Source organism: Cebus imitator, unplaced genomic scaffold (genome assembly GCF_001604975.1).
Source record: "Cebus imitator isolate Cc_AM_T3 unplaced genomic scaffold, Cebus_imitator-1.0 Scaffold444, whole genome shotgun sequence".
Taxonomy (NCBI): Eukaryota; Metazoa; Chordata; class Mammalia; order Primates; family Cebidae; genus Cebus; species Cebus imitator.
Window position 1 is genome coordinate 3,264,626 of NW_016107759.1, and position 17,183 is coordinate 3,281,808.

The 17,183-nt window shown below is 44.5% G+C and overlaps 2 protein-coding genes and 1 non-coding gene across 3 annotated transcripts in view; 2 read left to right on the forward strand and 1 right to left on the reverse strand.

Annotated features, from left to right (window-relative positions):
• Positions 1 to 438: 438 nt before the first annotated feature.
• TRNAK-CUU lies at positions 439 to 511 on the forward strand. The gene has a single exon. It is a non-coding gene; the product is annotated as a tRNA-Lys (tRNA).
• A 5,947-nt stretch (positions 512 to 6,458) lies between these two features.
• LOC108290987 (putative olfactory receptor 1F2) lies at positions 6,459 to 7,830 on the forward strand. The gene is given in 3 exon segments (XM_017511148.1): positions 6,459 to 7,315; positions 7,317 to 7,487; positions 7,489 to 7,830. Coding segments are annotated over 3 exon segments (954 nt in total). The 5' UTR covers positions 6,459 to 6,746; the 3' UTR covers positions 7,703 to 7,830.
• A 7,483-nt stretch (positions 7,831 to 15,313) lies between these two features.
• ZNF200 (zinc finger protein 200) overlaps positions 15,314 to 17,183 on the reverse strand; it is a 15,245-nt gene continuing 13,375 nt past the window's right edge. The window contains exon 4 of the mRNA XM_017511150.2: positions 15,314 to 16,323. Coding sequence (XP_017366639.2) covers positions 15,510 to 16,323 — 814 coding nt within the window. The 3' untranslated portion in view covers positions 15,314 to 15,509. The remainder of the gene's footprint in view (positions 16,324 to 17,183) is intronic.

Genomic DNA, 17,183 nt, shown 5'->3' on the forward strand with positions numbered 1-17,183 from the left:
TTAGTAGAGACGGGGTTTCACCATGTTGACCAGGATGGTCTCGATCTCTTGACCTCGTGATCCACCCACCTCGGCCTCCCAAAGTGCTGGGATTACAGGCTTGAGCCACCGCGCCCGGCCATGAATGACTTTATTGGGCAATGTGGACTTGGATACGTCTGGGTGCCCCTTGGGACTGAGAACATAGGGTGGGATGTAGTGGGTGAGCAGCCCCAAAGGGTAGGTTTGGTCACTGAGGCCTTGCCTGGGGCTTCCAGGACCTCAGAGTCTCTGTGCCACGTGCCACCAGGACACATGGGTTAGGTTTCTCCTGGCTGACTTTTGCTTCTCCTGGGAAGGTCAGGACCCAGAGAACAGTTGGTGGCACTCCCCGCTTAATCCTCATGCTAATGTCAAGTGATAAGCACACATTCCATTATCAGGAAGCATTACCAAGAAGCCCAGCTAGCTCAGTCGGTAGAGCATGAGACTCTTAATCTCAGGGTCGTGGGTTCGAGCCCCACGTTGGGCGCATGCTTTGTTTTCATAGGCTACAGTGAAGAGTGAGACATTGAGTATTCTCAAGTCTGTGCCCAGTGAAAGTTTTCGGATGAAGGTTAATAACGTTTAGCAAGACTTAGGAGATCCACATAGATCAATGGAAAGAGAAGGACAACCCAATGTAATGAGGGGATGCTAGTGAGGGCCATTAGTTTTTTTTTTATTTTTAAGACAGTCTTACTCTGTCGCCAGGCTGGAATGCAGTGGTGGCCCTGGTAACAAACATCAATAATATTTTCAAAATCTAATTATTTGATTATCTTGGTTTCAACTGAAAGAATTGCCAGAGTATTTTACAATTTCTTTTGGCCAAATGAAGAGCTAAAATATAGCTTCTACCTTACTGGTCTTTGCATTAATTTTGCTTTTAAAAAACATCGCATTCAGATATTATTTATCTTCATTACTAAATTTTTTTGGCTCCATTAAGTTTTGCAAGTCCTTCAGTTTTGCCTGCGCGAGATCGGGAGTCTCCTGGACGCAAATCACCTCCCCAGCAAGTGTCCAGTACACCATGCGCAGGCGCAGGGCGGCAGAGGCGAACTCAGGGATCCCTTCCTGGGAAAGCGTCGCACACGCCCTCCAACGGGACCAATCCGAGGCTGCATTGTCCAACTCTCCTTGCCCCGCCCCCTGTAGGTTTCTCTTTACTTATCCAATAATAGAGGACTATTTTTTCTGCTAGCGCCCTTCTGTCCAATTACATAGAAAGGCGCGGGGCCTGACCTCGGCGCGGTCTCCGTGAAGATGTACGGCGCCATGTTTCGCCGGAATTACCATAGCCGGGAGACCGCCTCTTGGTCTGCGTTGGCTCTAGTTCTTATACTCCGAAAAGTCATGAAGAGGCACACGGGTGTTGGTGCCCGCCAAACCTGGGCGGCTGGCGGACTTCGTGAGCACTCCCACTACACCTGCCCCGGGTTCTTTAGGTTTCTGCCCCACCTCTCTGCCCTCTCTGGATACAGCGGGTCACCAAACGTTTAGGATTCTTGTCTTCTACTTCCACGGGTGGCACTGAAGGAGGTCAAGGTTTGACTTCCAATCTGGATATCTTTTCAAAAGGCGAGGTTGGCTGGGGAGCCAGCAGCACAAAAATCGATGTAGATGACTCGGGCTCTTTGAGTGAGGGCTCCTCTTCGTCTAAACCTAAGCTTTGCTACTTAAAATAAGGTCCGAGGACAGGCATCGCCTGGGTGACTAAATGCATAATCTGAGGCCTCCTGAGTCAGAATCTTCATTTTGACAACATCCCTAGGTGATTTCTGTGCACGTTAATGTTTCAGAATGGCTGCTTTATGCTTCCCAAGGTTTCAAGTCTAGGAGACAATGTCGACGTCTGGATTTGGCTCTGCAGACAGTGGCCTACACTGCAGACCTAATGGAGATAATAAGACTTGAGACTTGTGAGTCAGACTCCCGAATCTTGATCACATCCCAGGCATCACTATAATGAAAGTTATGATGTGGGATGCTATAGGAAGAAAACCTACAGTGAACTTGGGTGCCTAGGGATGTGCAGAAGCACCCAGGAAAGGGAAACCCATGTACAAAAAGAGGTGCTCAATCAACCTGAGGTTGAAAGCAAAGGCAGAATGTGTATTAGGGATGCATGGGTTTATTCACCAACTTGGCATCCCACAGACATTGTCTAACCAAGGAACTCAACTTATAGTAAAAAGGATATGGCAGTCACTTTCCACGATGACTCTCAATGATGCTAGCCTTGTATAATCCCTTCCCACATTGAAATGGTCTGGTGGACTCAGCTATAGTGGATGTAAGAAACAATGGAGCTGGGTCACAAAAGATACCCGTAGCTTCTGGAGCTGGGTCGTAAAAGATACTGTAGTTTTCATCTTGCTTTCCTGAAGCACTTACTGTGGGGAAAACAAGCTATTATGTGTGAGAACATGTCTGAGAGGTCCATGTGAGAAACCGAGGCTTCCTGCGTGAAGGAGCCGTCTTAGAATTCTATCCTTCAGCCTCAGTCAAGCCTTCAGATGACTGAGCTGCTGCTGAAAACTTAACTGCAATTTCATGAGAAACTCTCTTCCAGAACTTTTCAGCTAAACCACTGCCAAATTCTGGACTCACAGGATCTGCATGAGAGAAATGTTCACTGTTTTAAGTTGCTAAATTTTAGAATAATTTGTTATACAATAGGTAATTAACACAAGGGGTCAGCCTGGTGTCCACGGGATCCATGAGTATTTACTTGTACACCGTCACCAGAAGCAGCTGACCTTATGGAATAGTGAGATGGTCTTTTAAACACTCACTTATGGCACAATTTTAAGCTACTCTGTAAGTTTGGGGTGCTGGTTTGTTTTTTTTTTGAGTCGGAGTCTTGCTCTGTCTCCAGGCTGGAGTGCAGTGGGACCTCGGCTCACTGCAATCTCCACCTCCCAGGTTCAAGCAATTCTCCTGCCTCAGCCTACTGAGTAGCTGGGACTACAGGCACGTGCCACCACTCGCGGCTGTTTGTATTTCACCATGTTTGAAATGTGAAACATTTCATGGCCAGGATGGTCTCGATCTCTTGACCTTGTAATCCACCTGCCTCAGCCTCCCAAAGTGCTGGGATTACAGGCATGAGTCACCACACCCAGCGTTGGTGCTATTTTAAGGAAATGGTATAAGATTCATACCAGTGGACAATATATCCTGAACTTTTTCTCAACCAGGAATTTATAGGGCAAGGAAACTAGGGGTACAAGTGGACATATCTTCCCCTAATACCTAATGAGAAACTAGAACCATCTTATACATTATAGGCAGGACTATAAGGAAGCCAAATCTATCAGACGTGAACGTTTTGGGTTACTTCATCAGATTAAAAAATAACCTGGGATAGCTGAGACATTGGCTAAAGACAAGGAACAGGAATTAGATTGTGGACAAGTGGCTGCCTGCAGAAATAAAGATTACAGTATTTGTTTATATTTTCCTCCTTTTATCTTCCTCCTCTCTCTCTCTCTCTCTCTCTCTCTCTATATATATATATATATATATATATATATATATATATATATATATATATAGAGAGAGAGAGAGAGAGAGAGAGAGAGAGAGAGAGAATATATATATATATTCTTTGAGATGGAGTCTTGCCCTGTCACCCAGGCTGGAATGCAATGGCACTATCTCAGCTCACTGAAACCTCTGCCTCCTGGGTTCAACTGATTCTGCCTCAGCCTCCCCAGTAGCTGGGATTGCAGGCACGCACCACCACACCCAGCTATTTTTTTTTATCTTTAGTAGAGAAAAGGTTTCACCATGTTGGCCAGGTTGATCTCAAAGTCCTGACCTCATGATTTGCCCGACTTGGCCTCACAAAGTGCTGGACTTACAGGGATGACCCACCGCGCCTGGCCTCTTTTCTCCATATTTTACATACACAGGATGTGTAGTTATTTTATTGGTTAGCTTTCAGGTTTCAAGTTTCAGACTGTCAGGATGAGATCACGATTGGAGTAGGGGGGATCCTTTTATGGATCTTGATGTAGTAACTGATGGGACTTTGCATTGTTTCCCTATTGTGGGAAGGATAGCTGCACTATGTTAGGCCAGATTGTTTCTTTGGGGTAAATTGGTAAGAGGGGTATGCATTAATGTGCTATTGAAGGGATGGATTTTAGTGAGGATTTATCATGGTTTTTGGCTTCTGAATTACTGCACCTCCTTCCAAATCTTAGGTACTCTGGTGCTTCATAACTATTTGGAAAATATCTTACTTCCTATAAAACAGGAACCCCAGAATAACTGATTTCCCAGAATCTCTTGCAGCAAAGATGTGGGCATGTGACTGTCCATCAGATACCCCGACTCAGCCTTTGGCCCAAGGAAGAGAAGACCAAGAAGAACTTTTTCAGGCAGTGGCAGCCATTGCAGCAAGATGGATTCCTGGGGCAGCAGTGGCAGCAATGTGACTGGTGTCACCCCATGCCTAGTGATAACTGTGTCAAAGCTATGAACGGCAACATTTATGCTTGGAGGCCACAGCAGCGTTGGTATTATTTGGGCCACTGTGGCTGCTGTGTGGTCTTCTGAGCCTGGGTCTCCAGCTGTCCAGTGTTTTTGAAAGGTATCTATTATCATTTTCATGAAATCCTTTCCTGCTTTACTCAGCAACAGTTGGTTTTTGTTATATGCAACTCAGAACTGTGTGTGAGGCCAGAATGCAGCCCGTCATTAGAAAATGACTTGAACTGTGAACTGGACAGCCATCAGTACTTTCTCCAGCCCTTCTTCTCTCTGTGTGTTTACATTTTTTTGCTCTTATCCATATGCTTTTGCTTATCAAACTACACGTCAGCCAAAAGCGAGTTGCACCCTTCTGGGTTTACATGTTACAGGCCAAGTCCTAGTGAAAATTATCTGTGGCCCTCAGTCCCAGTTTCAGTTGCCCTAGTCCAATCATGAATTCTCACTGGGGAGGAGGTGATCAGAGTGTAAAGTGGACTGCTGGAGTCCATATCCCTGAGTGTCTATGGATTAGGGGGCCATTTTCAGAAAAGGCTGACCCAATATGAGCTGGGAAGACATCCCCAAAGGAAGTCTACTTTAGGAACATGGAGTTTCTCAGTCATGACATGCTGTGCATCTCCTGAAATATTCTCCCATTACAAAAAGGGTATCCTTTACACCAAACGCTTTAAGAGATTAAACACAAGCCTGGTGCGGTGGCTCATGCCTGTAATCCCAGCACTGTGAGTGGCTGAGGCGGGCAAATTACCTGATGTCAGGAGTTCAAGTACAGCCTGACCAACATAGTGAAATCCTGACTCTACTAAAAATACAAAAATTAGCTAGGTGTGGTGGTGCCTACCTGAAGTCCTCCCTACTTCAGAGGCTGAGGTGGGAGAATTGCTTGAATCCAGGAGGCGGAGGTTGCAGTGTGCTGAGATCAGCCTGGGTCACAGAGTGAGACTTCACCTCAAAAAAAAAAAAAAAAAGAAGCACAACTCTGCAATGCCACCTTTACCCCTGACCCCACCCCAGCCTCTGCATCCCTATCTGCAAACGCTTCATTAAGTCAATGCAATAAATGACTATATATGTGAAAAAAAGGAGAGGTTCAGATAACACTGCTATAATCTCAGCTTCTGAGCTACGAATTTAAGAAGAAAAATCATTTGATAACCAACTTTTCAAACCTATAAACATATGCCCAGATCAGCAAGGTGATGCAATTTGAGGTCTTAGTGAATTTTCTTTGGGACTTGTCTCCAAGATTGCTTTATCTCCTAGTTCTGACCCAGGAGTGAGAAAATGTACCTTTCCATTATTGTTGGGTCCACAGGGACCAAGAAATAGATGGGAAAATTAATCTCTGCTTCATTCTAATGAGACTCCCAGAGAGTCTAGTCCCAATGGCCATGGAAACTACTGTAAATACCTGTCTGTGATTCTCGCAAACATCCATCCTGCACAGAGGTTAAGGCCATGAACATATATATACTACTGAATGGAGTTCTTTGAGAAACTCCCTTTTCTAAACATGCCACATCCAGGGAGAAATAGTAAGAGTCCTGAACCATCAGCTGGAATTTGACATAGACACAGTGATTTTGCCTTTCTATGAGTGACTAAGAGGTGAGAGAAAGCCTGGAAATGTTTTTTTTTTTTTTTTGAGACGGAGTTTCGCTCTTGTTACCCAGGCTGGAGTGCAATGGCGCGATCTCGGCTCACCGCAACCTCCGCCTCCTGGGTTCAGGCAATTCTCCTGCCTCAGCCTCCTGAGTAGCTGGGATTACAGGCACGTGCCACCATGCCCAGCTAATTTTTTGTATTTTTAGTAGAGATGGGGTTTCACCATGTTGACCAGGATGGTCTCGATCTCTTGACCTCGTGATCCACCCGCCTCGGCCTCCCAAAGTGCTGGGATTACAGGCGTGAGCCACCGCGCCCGGCAAGCCTGGAAATGTTAATAGAAACCTATATAATAGCAGAGGAGGGCTGTGCATGAGTCTGCATGTTGTTTTAATAGTATATTTTAAAACACTGAAAGAACGAGTATACAAGGACCCACATCATCTAGGGCTGGACATCGGAAGTTGGGGGTGTAGGGACTGGAGTGGATCTTGACTGAGCAACTCTAATACAGGTTTGTTAACATGGCCATGGTTGGAGCTTGACTTGTTGCATCTATAGCCTCAGCTTCTATATTTCTGATCTCTGTCTTGTCTGCATCTGGAATCAGACCCATGAGCGGGACAAACCAGTCAAGTGTCTCAGAGTTCTTCCTCCTGGGACTCTCTAGGCAGTCCCAGCAGCAGCGTCTCCTCTTCGTGCTCTTCCTGAGCATGCTCTTCCTGGCCATGGTCCTGGGAAACCTGCTCATCATCCTAGCTATCAACACAGACTCCTGCCTGCACACCCCCATGTACTTCTTCCTCAGCAGCCTGTCCTTTGTGGACATCTGCTTCACCACTGTCCCCAAGATGCTGACCAATCACATACTTGGGACTCAGACCATCTCCTCCTCTGGCTGTCTCACACAGATGTATTTCGTCATTGAGCTTGCTGACATGGATAATTTTCTCCTGGCTGTGATGGCCTATGATCGCTTTGTTACTGTGTGCCACCCCTTACATTACACAGCAAAGATGACCCATCAGCTCTGTGCCCTGCTAGCTGCTGGATCGTGGGTCGTTGACAACCTGAATTATCTGCTGCACACCCTGCTGATGGCTCAACTCTCTTTCTGTGCAGTCAACACCATTCCCCATATCTTCTGCGATGTGACTCCCCTCCTGAAACTCTCCTGCTCAGATGATTCTTACTGAGGCTGCCCTGGTCATAATCGCCCCATTTCTTTGCGTCCTGGCTTCCTATATGCACAACATGTGTGTCGTCCTGAAGGTCCCATCCACAAAGGGACAATGGAAAGCCTTCTCCACCTGTGGCTCCCACCTGGCTGTGATTCTCTTTTATGGCACCATCGTCTCTGTATTTCAACCCTTCATCCTCCTCCTCAGCTCAGAGAGATACAGCAGCTGCTGTGATGTTCACACTGGTGACTCCCATGCTGAAACATTTTATCTACAGCATGAGGAACAAGGACATAAAAGGGGCTCTTGGAAAGGTGGTTCCGTTGAAATTTTTTTTGTGTTCAGTAGTGATATGGGCTAAGATATTCCTAGAAGGAGCTCATTACTGAGATAATCCTATTTTTTCTACTGTGTGAAACGTAGCATTTTTGTTTATTTTGAGGTGGAGTCTGACTCTGTCACCCAGAGTGGAGTGCAGTGGTGCAATCTTGGCTCACTGCAACCTCCATCTCTTGGATTCAAATGATTCTTCTGCCCCAGCCTCCTGAGTACTTGAGAATACAGTCGTGTGCCACCACGCCCAACTAATTTTTTTGGTATTTTTAGGAGATGTGGTTTCACCATGTTGTTCAGGCTGGTCTCAAACTCTTGACCTCAAATGATCCACCCACCTAGGCCTCCCAAAGTGATAGGATTACAGGTGTGAGCCACCGTGCCCAGACAGCGGTTTTTGTTTTTGTTTTTTTTTTCTAAGATGGGGTTTCACCATGATGGCCAGGCTGGTCATGAACTCCTGACCTCAGGTGATCCACCCACCTCGGCCTTCCCAAAGTGCTAGGATTACAGGCATAAGAGTGTTTGTTTTTATAAGAGAAACATCTGGTATCTATTTTGGGAGAACAAATCCTTGATATGGACTCTTCAGGTTAAAGATGGAAACAGAGACCCTTTAATTAAATGACCCAACAATTCCAATTGTCAGTGCCCTCCTGCTAAAACCTAGCAGGAACACACTTTTAGATGAAGAAATTAGATGTACTACTCATTATAACAAGGGAGAACACACACCATCGGGCATAGTGAGGTGTCTCAATAGAAGAGTTTTTAAAAGGACAATTGTTTATGCCATGTTGGGGAGTAATTAGGAAGGAGCCTGTAGTCTGGAGTAGATGCCATTAAAGAATAGGAATTATTTTTTTTTTTTTTTTTTTTGAGACGGAGTTTCGCTCTCGTTACCCAGGCTGGAGTGCAATGGCGCGATCTCGGCTCACCGCAGCCTCCACCTCCTGGGTTCAGGCAATTCTCCTGCCTCAGCCTCCTGAGCAGCTGGGACTACAGGCACGCGCCACCATGCCCAGCTGATTTTTTGTATTTTTAGTAGAGACGGGGTTTCACCATGTTGACCAGGATGGTCTCGATCTCTTAACCTCGTGATCCACCTGCCTCGGCCTCCCAAAGTGCTGGGATTACAGGCGTGAGCCACCGCGCCCGGCTGAATAGGAATAATTCTTAATAGGTATCTTAATATATTTTATCCAGAAGGAAAGAAGAGGCCAAAGCTGTGATTGCCAAAGAAACAGCAGTCATTCATATCAGCCAACATAGGGGGATGTTTGGTTATTTTTGTGGCTATGACAACGTGCATGTTTTTGTGTTGAGAAATCATTACAGAATGGTCTTGCTTTGTTTTACTCTAGCACAGTCAGACTGGCCTTATCTGATGTTCTGTGAAATTCTCTATGTTCACCAGGAGAACACAAAAACCTTGCTGTGAGGGCCACGCGAGCTCCTATCAGGGATGTTTATTCTTTCTCACAACAGAGACCTTGATATGAACACATCTGATGGAAAGATCAGACCTTTGTTGGGGCAGGGAGGGGACGATTTATTTTGTGTTCCAGAAAGCCCTAATTCTGCCACTCATTTGAGCTAATTATTTTTTTTTTTTTTTTTTTTTGAGACGGAGTTTCACTCATGTTACCCAGGCTGGAGTGCAATGGCGCGATCTCGGCTCACCGCAACCTCCGCCTCCTGGGTTCAGGCAATTCTCCTGCCTCAGCCTCCTGAGTAGCTGGGATTACAGGCACGTGCCACCATGCCCAGCTAATTTTTTGTATTTTTAGTAGAGACGGGGTTTCACCATGTTGACCAGGATGGTCTCGATCTCTTGACCTCGTGATCCACCCGCCTCGGCCTCCCAAAGTGCTGGGATTACAGGCTTGAGCCACCGCGCCCGGCGAGCTAATTATTTTTATTTTCTTATCTGAGCTTTATGTATCACACATTACAGCAGAAATATGGGTAAGTTAAACAAGAAAAATATCTTCCACAGTCTCAAATGTCCAGCCATATCAATCAACTACATCTACTTTTTTACCCTCTGTTCTGTGACAATACACACAGAAATTTTTATTTTCATTTTATTTTATTTTTTATTTATTTTTTTGAGACAGAGTTTCGCTCTTGTTACCCAGGCTGGAGTGCAATGGGTACGATCTCGGCTCACTGCAACCTCCGCCTCCTGGGTTCAAGCAATTCTCCTGCTTCAGCCTCCCAAGCAGCTGGGACTACAGGTGAACGCCACCATGCCCAGCTAATTTTTGTATTTTTAGTAGAGACGGGGTTTCACCTTGCTGACCAGGATGGTCTCGATCTCTTGACCTTGTGATCCACCCGCCTCAGCCTCCCAAAGTGCTGGAATTATAGGCGTGAGCCACCGTGCCCAGCCCTATTTTTATTTTTTTTTAAAGGAGTAGAAGAGGAGCAGATTACAGCAATTTTTATTTAGATATTAATTTATATCCTGGTTTTTCATCTTCCATTTTATAAAAAAACTTTTCCAAATCACCAGAGTCTACACAATTTTATCTTAATACTTGGTTTCCATCAGGTTCTCTAGCAAAAGATACTAATAATTCTGTTTCTAAATTAAAACATAAAGAAAATTTACTATTTAAGAGCATGATTTGAATTTTATTTGTAGGCCGGGCACCATGGCTCATGCCTGTAATCCCAGCACTTTGGGAGGCCAAGGTGTGTGGATCACCTGAGGTCAGGAGTTTGAGATCAGCTTGGCCAACATGGAGAAACCCCTTCTCTACTAAAAATACAAAAATTGGCTGGGCATGGTGGTGGGTGCCTGTAATCCCAGCTACTTGGGAGCCTCAGGCAGGAGAATTGCTTGACCCTGGGAGGCGGAGGTAGCAGTGACCCAAGATCACGCCACTGCACTCCAGCCTGGGCAACAGAGGGAGACTCTGTCTAAGAAAAAAAAAAAAAATCAAAAGAAAAAGAAAAGTGATTGCAGAAAACTAAAAAACTGACAAATTATGAAACTGATTATTTTTTCCTTGTCTTGGACATTCAACATTTTTGCTATGATGCATTTATTTTGGGTCTCTTTTTGTTTATCTTACTTGAAGTTTACTAAAAGCTTCCTGTTTGTATAGATATGTTTTAATAAATTTGGGAAATTTTTATCCATTATTTTTCCAAAATTTTTTCCTTTCCTTTCTCTCCTCTCCTTCTGGTACTCCCATTATGTGTATTTGGTGCACTTACTGATGTCCATATTTCTTTGAAGTTATGTTCACTTGTCTTTTTTTTTTGAGACAGATTCTTGCTCTGTCACCCAGGCTGGATCTCCACTCACTGCAATCTCCACCTCCTGGGTTCAAGAAATTCTCCTGCCTCAGCCTCTCAAGTAGCTGGGACTACAGGTACCCTCACCCTGCCATGGTGGAGTAAACCTCTCATTTACTCTGATTTTTTTTTTTTTTTTCTTTTTTTAAAGAGACAAGCCCAGTGCTTTGGAAGGCCAAGGAGGAGAATCACTTCAGCCAGGAGTTTGAGGCTATGATGGGCAACATAGCAAAACCCCATTTTTACAAAAAGAAAAATAAATTGGCTGAGTGAAGTGGCCTGTACCTGTAGTCCCAGATACTTGGGAGGCTGAGGTGGAAGTATCTCTTGAGCCCAGGAGTTCAGTGTTGTAGTGAGCTATGGTCATATACTACAGTCTGGGTGACAGAGTGAGACCCTGTTTCTAAAAAAAAAAAAAAAAGGCCAGGTGCAATGGCTCATGCTTGTAATCCCAACACTTTGGGAGGCTGAGGTGAACAGACCACAAGGTCAAGAGACCAAGACCATCCTGGCCAATACGGTGAAGCCCCATCTCTACTAAAAATACAAAAGTTAGCTGGGCATAGTGGCACGTGCCTGTAGTCCCAGCTACTTGGGAGGCTGAGGCAGGAGAATCACTTGAACTCAGGAGGGAGAGGTTGCAGTGACCTGAGATTGCACCACTGAACTCCAGCCTGGCAACAGAGCAAAACACCGTCTTAAAAAAAAAGAAAAAAGGAGAGAGAGAGAGAGACAGAAATTAGGTCTTGCTAAGTTGTCCAGGCTGGCCTCTAACTCTCAGATTCAAGGAATCCTCCCACCTCAGCTTCCCAGAGTAGCTGGGACTACAGGAACATGCCAGCATGCCCAGTCTTGATACTATAGCCCAGGCTACAGTGCAGAGGCACAATCTTGGCTCACCGTAACCTCCACCTCCCAGGTTTAAGCAATCTTCCTTTCTTAGTCTCCTGAGTAGCTGGAACTACAGACACGTGCCACCATGCTCAGCTAATTTTTGTATTTTTAGTAGAGATGGGGTTTCATCATGTTGGCCAGGCTGGTCTTGAACTCCTCACCTCAGGTGATCCACCTGCCTTGGCCTCCCAAAGTGCTGGGATTTTAAGTAGATGAGCACCGCCTACATTTAAAAAAACAAAAAGCTATTCAGAAGGCTGAGGCAGGAGGATCACTTCAGCCTAGGAGGCAAAAGGTTTCAGTGAGCCAAGATCCCCCAACTCCAGCCTTGGTGACAAGAGCCAGTCTCAGTTTAAAAAAACAAAACAAAAAGTGCCTCGGTGACTACACCATGGCTGCATGAGGACTGATAAAACACCCGACTCTTGGGCAGAGGTGCCAAAGAATGAGTGGAAACTCTCTTTACTCACTGCCTTGCAGCTACTTGTTTTCTGGGTACACAAGGGGTCCCCGGCACATGGTAACAGCCTGGCGACTCCAGAAACACAGCTCAGGACCCCAGTCCTAGTGCATTGGCCACACTTTCAAATAAGCAAATAATGTTGTGGGCAGCCAGTTTTGTTAGCTTTGCTGACTTTACAGGGTATTTACTGTTGGCTTGAAATATAAAGCCAGTAAAGGACAGTTTTTGTGGCCTTCCACTGTCATGGAGGGTGTTACTGTTTTTTGAGATGGAGTTTCACTCTTGTTGCCCAGGCTAGAGTGCAACGGTGCAATCTCGGCTCACTGCAACCTCCGCCTCCCAGGTTCAAGCAATTCTCCTGCCTCAGCCTCCCAAATAGCTGCGCCCACCACCACACACAGCTAATTTTTTATTTTTTTTTTAGTAGAGACAGGGTTTTGCCATGTTGGTCAGGCTGGTCTCCAACTCCTGACTTCAGGTGATCCACCTACCTCAGCCTCCCAAAGTGCTGAGATTACAGGCATTAGCCACTGTGCCCAGCCTGTTTTTAAATTATGATTCAGGACTGAACTGTATCATAAAATGTCCTTCAAAATGCTTTGTACGAAAACAACAAACCTCACAATTACATGTCAATAACAAACAAAACAAAAAAAGTCTGATAGGCAGAAGGCAAGAAGCAAAACTATTATTTGTTAATGGTGTCATTTTACCAAAAGTTGTAACAGAGCTAAACCAAGAAACTACTGAAAATTAAGAACACTCAGTGAGGTGACTAGCTACACAACTATATAATTAAAAATAACTTTCCTATGTAACAACAATAATCAACTCAGAAATATAATGAAAAAAACTACTTACAGTAATAAAATTTTGTAAAACCTTAAGTGAAGAAAATTAGAAAAATTTTCACAGGAATATAACATTCTCATAAATACAAAGGCATGTTTCTGGATGGAAACAAACACTATAATTTTTCCCAAATAGTTTATAGGATTTCTTCATTCCAATCAAAGTACCAGTGTGAAACTTTTGGAAACCTTAAGTAAGTAAAACTGGTCAAGAATCCCTAAATTGCACCATTGGCCTTGCTTCTAGGCAGAGAGGACAGGAAGGTCTGGATATGAAGAGACTGAAGACAATGAATACCCACTATAATGAAGACACCTGGAATCCTGTCTCTTGAGGGGCAATGTGAGCTAACCACTGGAGACGTAATTTCTAAATATACAACACTTCGGGCCAGGTGCAGTGGCTCACACGTGTAATCCCAGCACTTTGGGAGGCTGAGGTGGATCACCTGAGGTCGGGAGTTCGAGACCAGCCTCACCAACATGAAGAAACCCTGTTTCTATTAAAAAACACAAAATTGGCCGGGCGCGGTGGCTCAAGCCTGTAATCCCAGCACTTTGGGAAGCCGAGGCGGGTGGATCACGAGGTCAAGAGATCGAGACCATCCTGGTCAACATGGTGAAACCCCGTCTCTACTAAAACTACAAAAAATTAGCTGGGCATGGTGGTGCATGCCTGTAATCCCAGCTACTCAGGAGGCTGAGGCAGGAGAATTGCCTGAACCCAGGAGGCAGAGGTTGCGGTGAGCCGAGATCGCGCCATTGCACTCCAGCCTGGGTAACATGAGTGAAACTCCGTCTCAAAAAAAAAATAAAAAATAAAAAACCCCACAAAATTAGCTGGGCGTGGTGGCACATGCCTGTAATCCCAGCTACTTGTAAGGCTGAAACCTATTGCTCAAATCCGGGAGGCGGAGGCTGCAGTGAGCCGAAATCAGGCCATTGTACTCCAGCCTGGGCAACAACAGTGAAACTCCTTCTCTCTTTTTTTTGCCCATCACCTACAACAATCATCTTAGAACATGAAACTCCATCTCAAAAAAATACACACACACACACACACACACCACTTTGCCTTGTGAGGTAGTGACCACCCCATCACCAAAGGTCTAATGATGGTGTAGAGGGGACCTTAAGGTTATTGATGAGACATGGATCTAAGCCAACTTTTCCTGCCTCCAGGTTGACCCCTCCTCTATGAGTACTGGTGCTTCCTAGCACATGAGATCTGGGCTCAAGAGAGGAAGAAGATTCTGAAGAGCTTTTCTAGCGGTGGGACTAGATGGCCCTGCCTGAGTAATATTAACTTATTTTGGCAAGGGAGAGGCATGAAACAGCTGTTGGAGATATCAACAACTGAACAAAATAGAGTAAAAACAGTAGACACTTATGTTGTAAAAAGGAATCTGTAAAAGTCAATTTTATCACAAATTGCAAATGTTATTAAAATTGATTGCAAGTTTAGATCACATCCAACTGAGAGTCTGACATTCAATTGCTGTAGTTTTCCTATATTCCAAAGTAAACAATTCAACACTCAAGGCTTAAACAGGTGTTCTTAGAGGGTTAAATGAATTGCTATTAGAAGCTGTTGGCTCAACAAGCCAGTAGTTTGGTTCTTTCATGAGAACATAGTTCCAGATAAGAACCTTTGCACTATTTCTCAAGTACGAATCCCCATGTAGGGGGAAAATGGATATACTTACAATAGACATGAGTCACTCTGTCTTGCAAGTAAGCAGCCTCCAGATTCATCTTCAAAGTCTTTCTTGGGAAAGGGATCTGTGACCTGTACATTGCCATATAACTTCATAAAGGAAAGCTCCTTAGTCCAGAAAGCGTGGATGCTGAGGTATAGCCTTTGAATATGTTTTCTTCCCTGCGAATTTTCTAACAATTTGAGGTTTTAGCCAAGACAGGCATTTATCCAATTTTGGCTATAATGAGCTTTTCACATATTGTTATTTTTTCTTTGAGATGGAGTCTAGCTGGTTCACCCAGGCTGGAGTGCAGTGGTGTGATTTTGGCTCACTGCAACCTCTGCCTCCTGGATTCAAACGATTATCCTGCCTCAGCCTCCTGAGTAGCTAGGATTACAGGTGCATGCCAACACGCCCAGCTAATTTTCGTATTTTTAGTAGAGACATGATTTCAACTTGTTGGTCAGGCTGGTCTCAAATTCCTAACTTTGTAATTCACCCATCTCGGCCTCCCAAAGTGCTGGGATTACAGGTGTGAGCCACAGAGCCCAGCCTACATATTTGTATCTTTTTAGGCAGCTTGGGAATTCAGAATGCATTATGAAAGCTCTCAGGTTGAGGAAGCACCATCAAACCTTTCCCAATATTACTTCTGCTTTTGGGTCTTACAGGCTGAGTGGATTTTCTCATGCCGGGTACAGTTTGACAGCCGACCAAATCTTCTCCCACATTTTTTGCAACCATACGGTCTCTCAGCCTCATGACTCTGCAGATGAAGCAAAAATTCCTCATTCTTTGGGAAGGTTTTCCCACATTCTGGACACTTAAATATCTTCTCCCTTATATGGATTCCTTCGTGACGACTCCGATGAGAATTCTGACGAAAATTTTTCCCACAATGAGAACAGGAATAAGGTTTCTCTCCTGTATGAATCCGTTCATGTTTATTGAGATTTGTTTTATGATTGAAGCTTTTCCCACAGTGACTACAGTCATAGGGTTTTTCTCCAGTGTGAGTCCTCTGGTGGGAAATAAGATAAGAACTTTCATTAAACTGTTTCCCACACAGTGGACAAGTGTACCATCTCCTTGTCCTCCGATTTCGAGTAAGTGCAATAATACTGACATCTACATATTTTGAGAGTTCCTCTAAGGGAGTATCATTCTCAATGGTAACTAACAGATTTCTCATTTTCCTTTTCTGTTGAATGAATGTATTTAGTCTTTCCTTTTCCTGGTTATCTAGAGGCTGCTGAGAGACCAATGAAGAATCCATTTCATCATCATCTGAAGACTTTGCTCTATAATCTTCATTTTCTATAGATTCCTTCTCAGAATCTTCACCTTCAGGATTACTGCCATTGACTATTGAAACAAAGAAAAAATTTAGTAACTTCTGAGGGGTATGATAACACCAGGCATGAAAAAACAAATCAGGTTTCTCATGACATAGCCATCTTGAAAGTCAATCTAAGGAGTGGCGGATACTGTTGTCACACTCCTTTTCCACACTTATTTCCATTTACCACAATGCAAGCACACATTAAATAAGTAAAATGAGTGTGATTTCACTTAAAGACTTCATATGTTTGTTCTCTTCACAGGTGCTAATTACCTGACAAGTTCATATTCATCTTATACTCTGTAGAGCACTCAGCTAAGAACTAGGGATGAAGACCATAAATCTATAAAGGGCACCACTCAAGAGTCTGGTAACTGAAGGTTAAGATGAACTGCTTGTAGGTTTTGACTATATTAGAAATTATGATATCACACACTGGGGTCTGTTAGAGGGTGGGGGGCTAGGGGAGGGACAGCAGCAGATGGAGAGACTGAGGATGGATAACATTAGGATAAATACCTAATGTAGGTGATAGGAGGATGGAGGCAGGAAGCCACTATGTCATATGTATACCTATGTAACAATCCTGCAAGATTTGCACGTGTACTCCAGAACTTAAAGTATAATAAAATTTTTAAAAAGGCCAGGTGCAGTGGTGCATGCCTGTAGCCCCAGCTACTTGGGAGGCTGATGTGGGAGAATCGCCTGAGCCCAGGAGTTCTGGGCTGTAGTGTGCTATGCTGATCAGGTGTCCGCACTAATTTCGGCATCAATATGGTGACCTCCCAGGAGCAGGGGACCACCAGGTTGCCTAAGGAGGGGAGAACCGTCCTAGGCTGGAAACAGAGCAGGTCGAAACTCCTGTGCCGATCAGTAGTGGGATAATGCCTGTTAAGATCCACTGCACCCCAGCCGGGGGCAACATAGTGAGACCCCATCTCTAAAAAAAGAAAGAAAGAAAGAAAAAAACACTAAAAA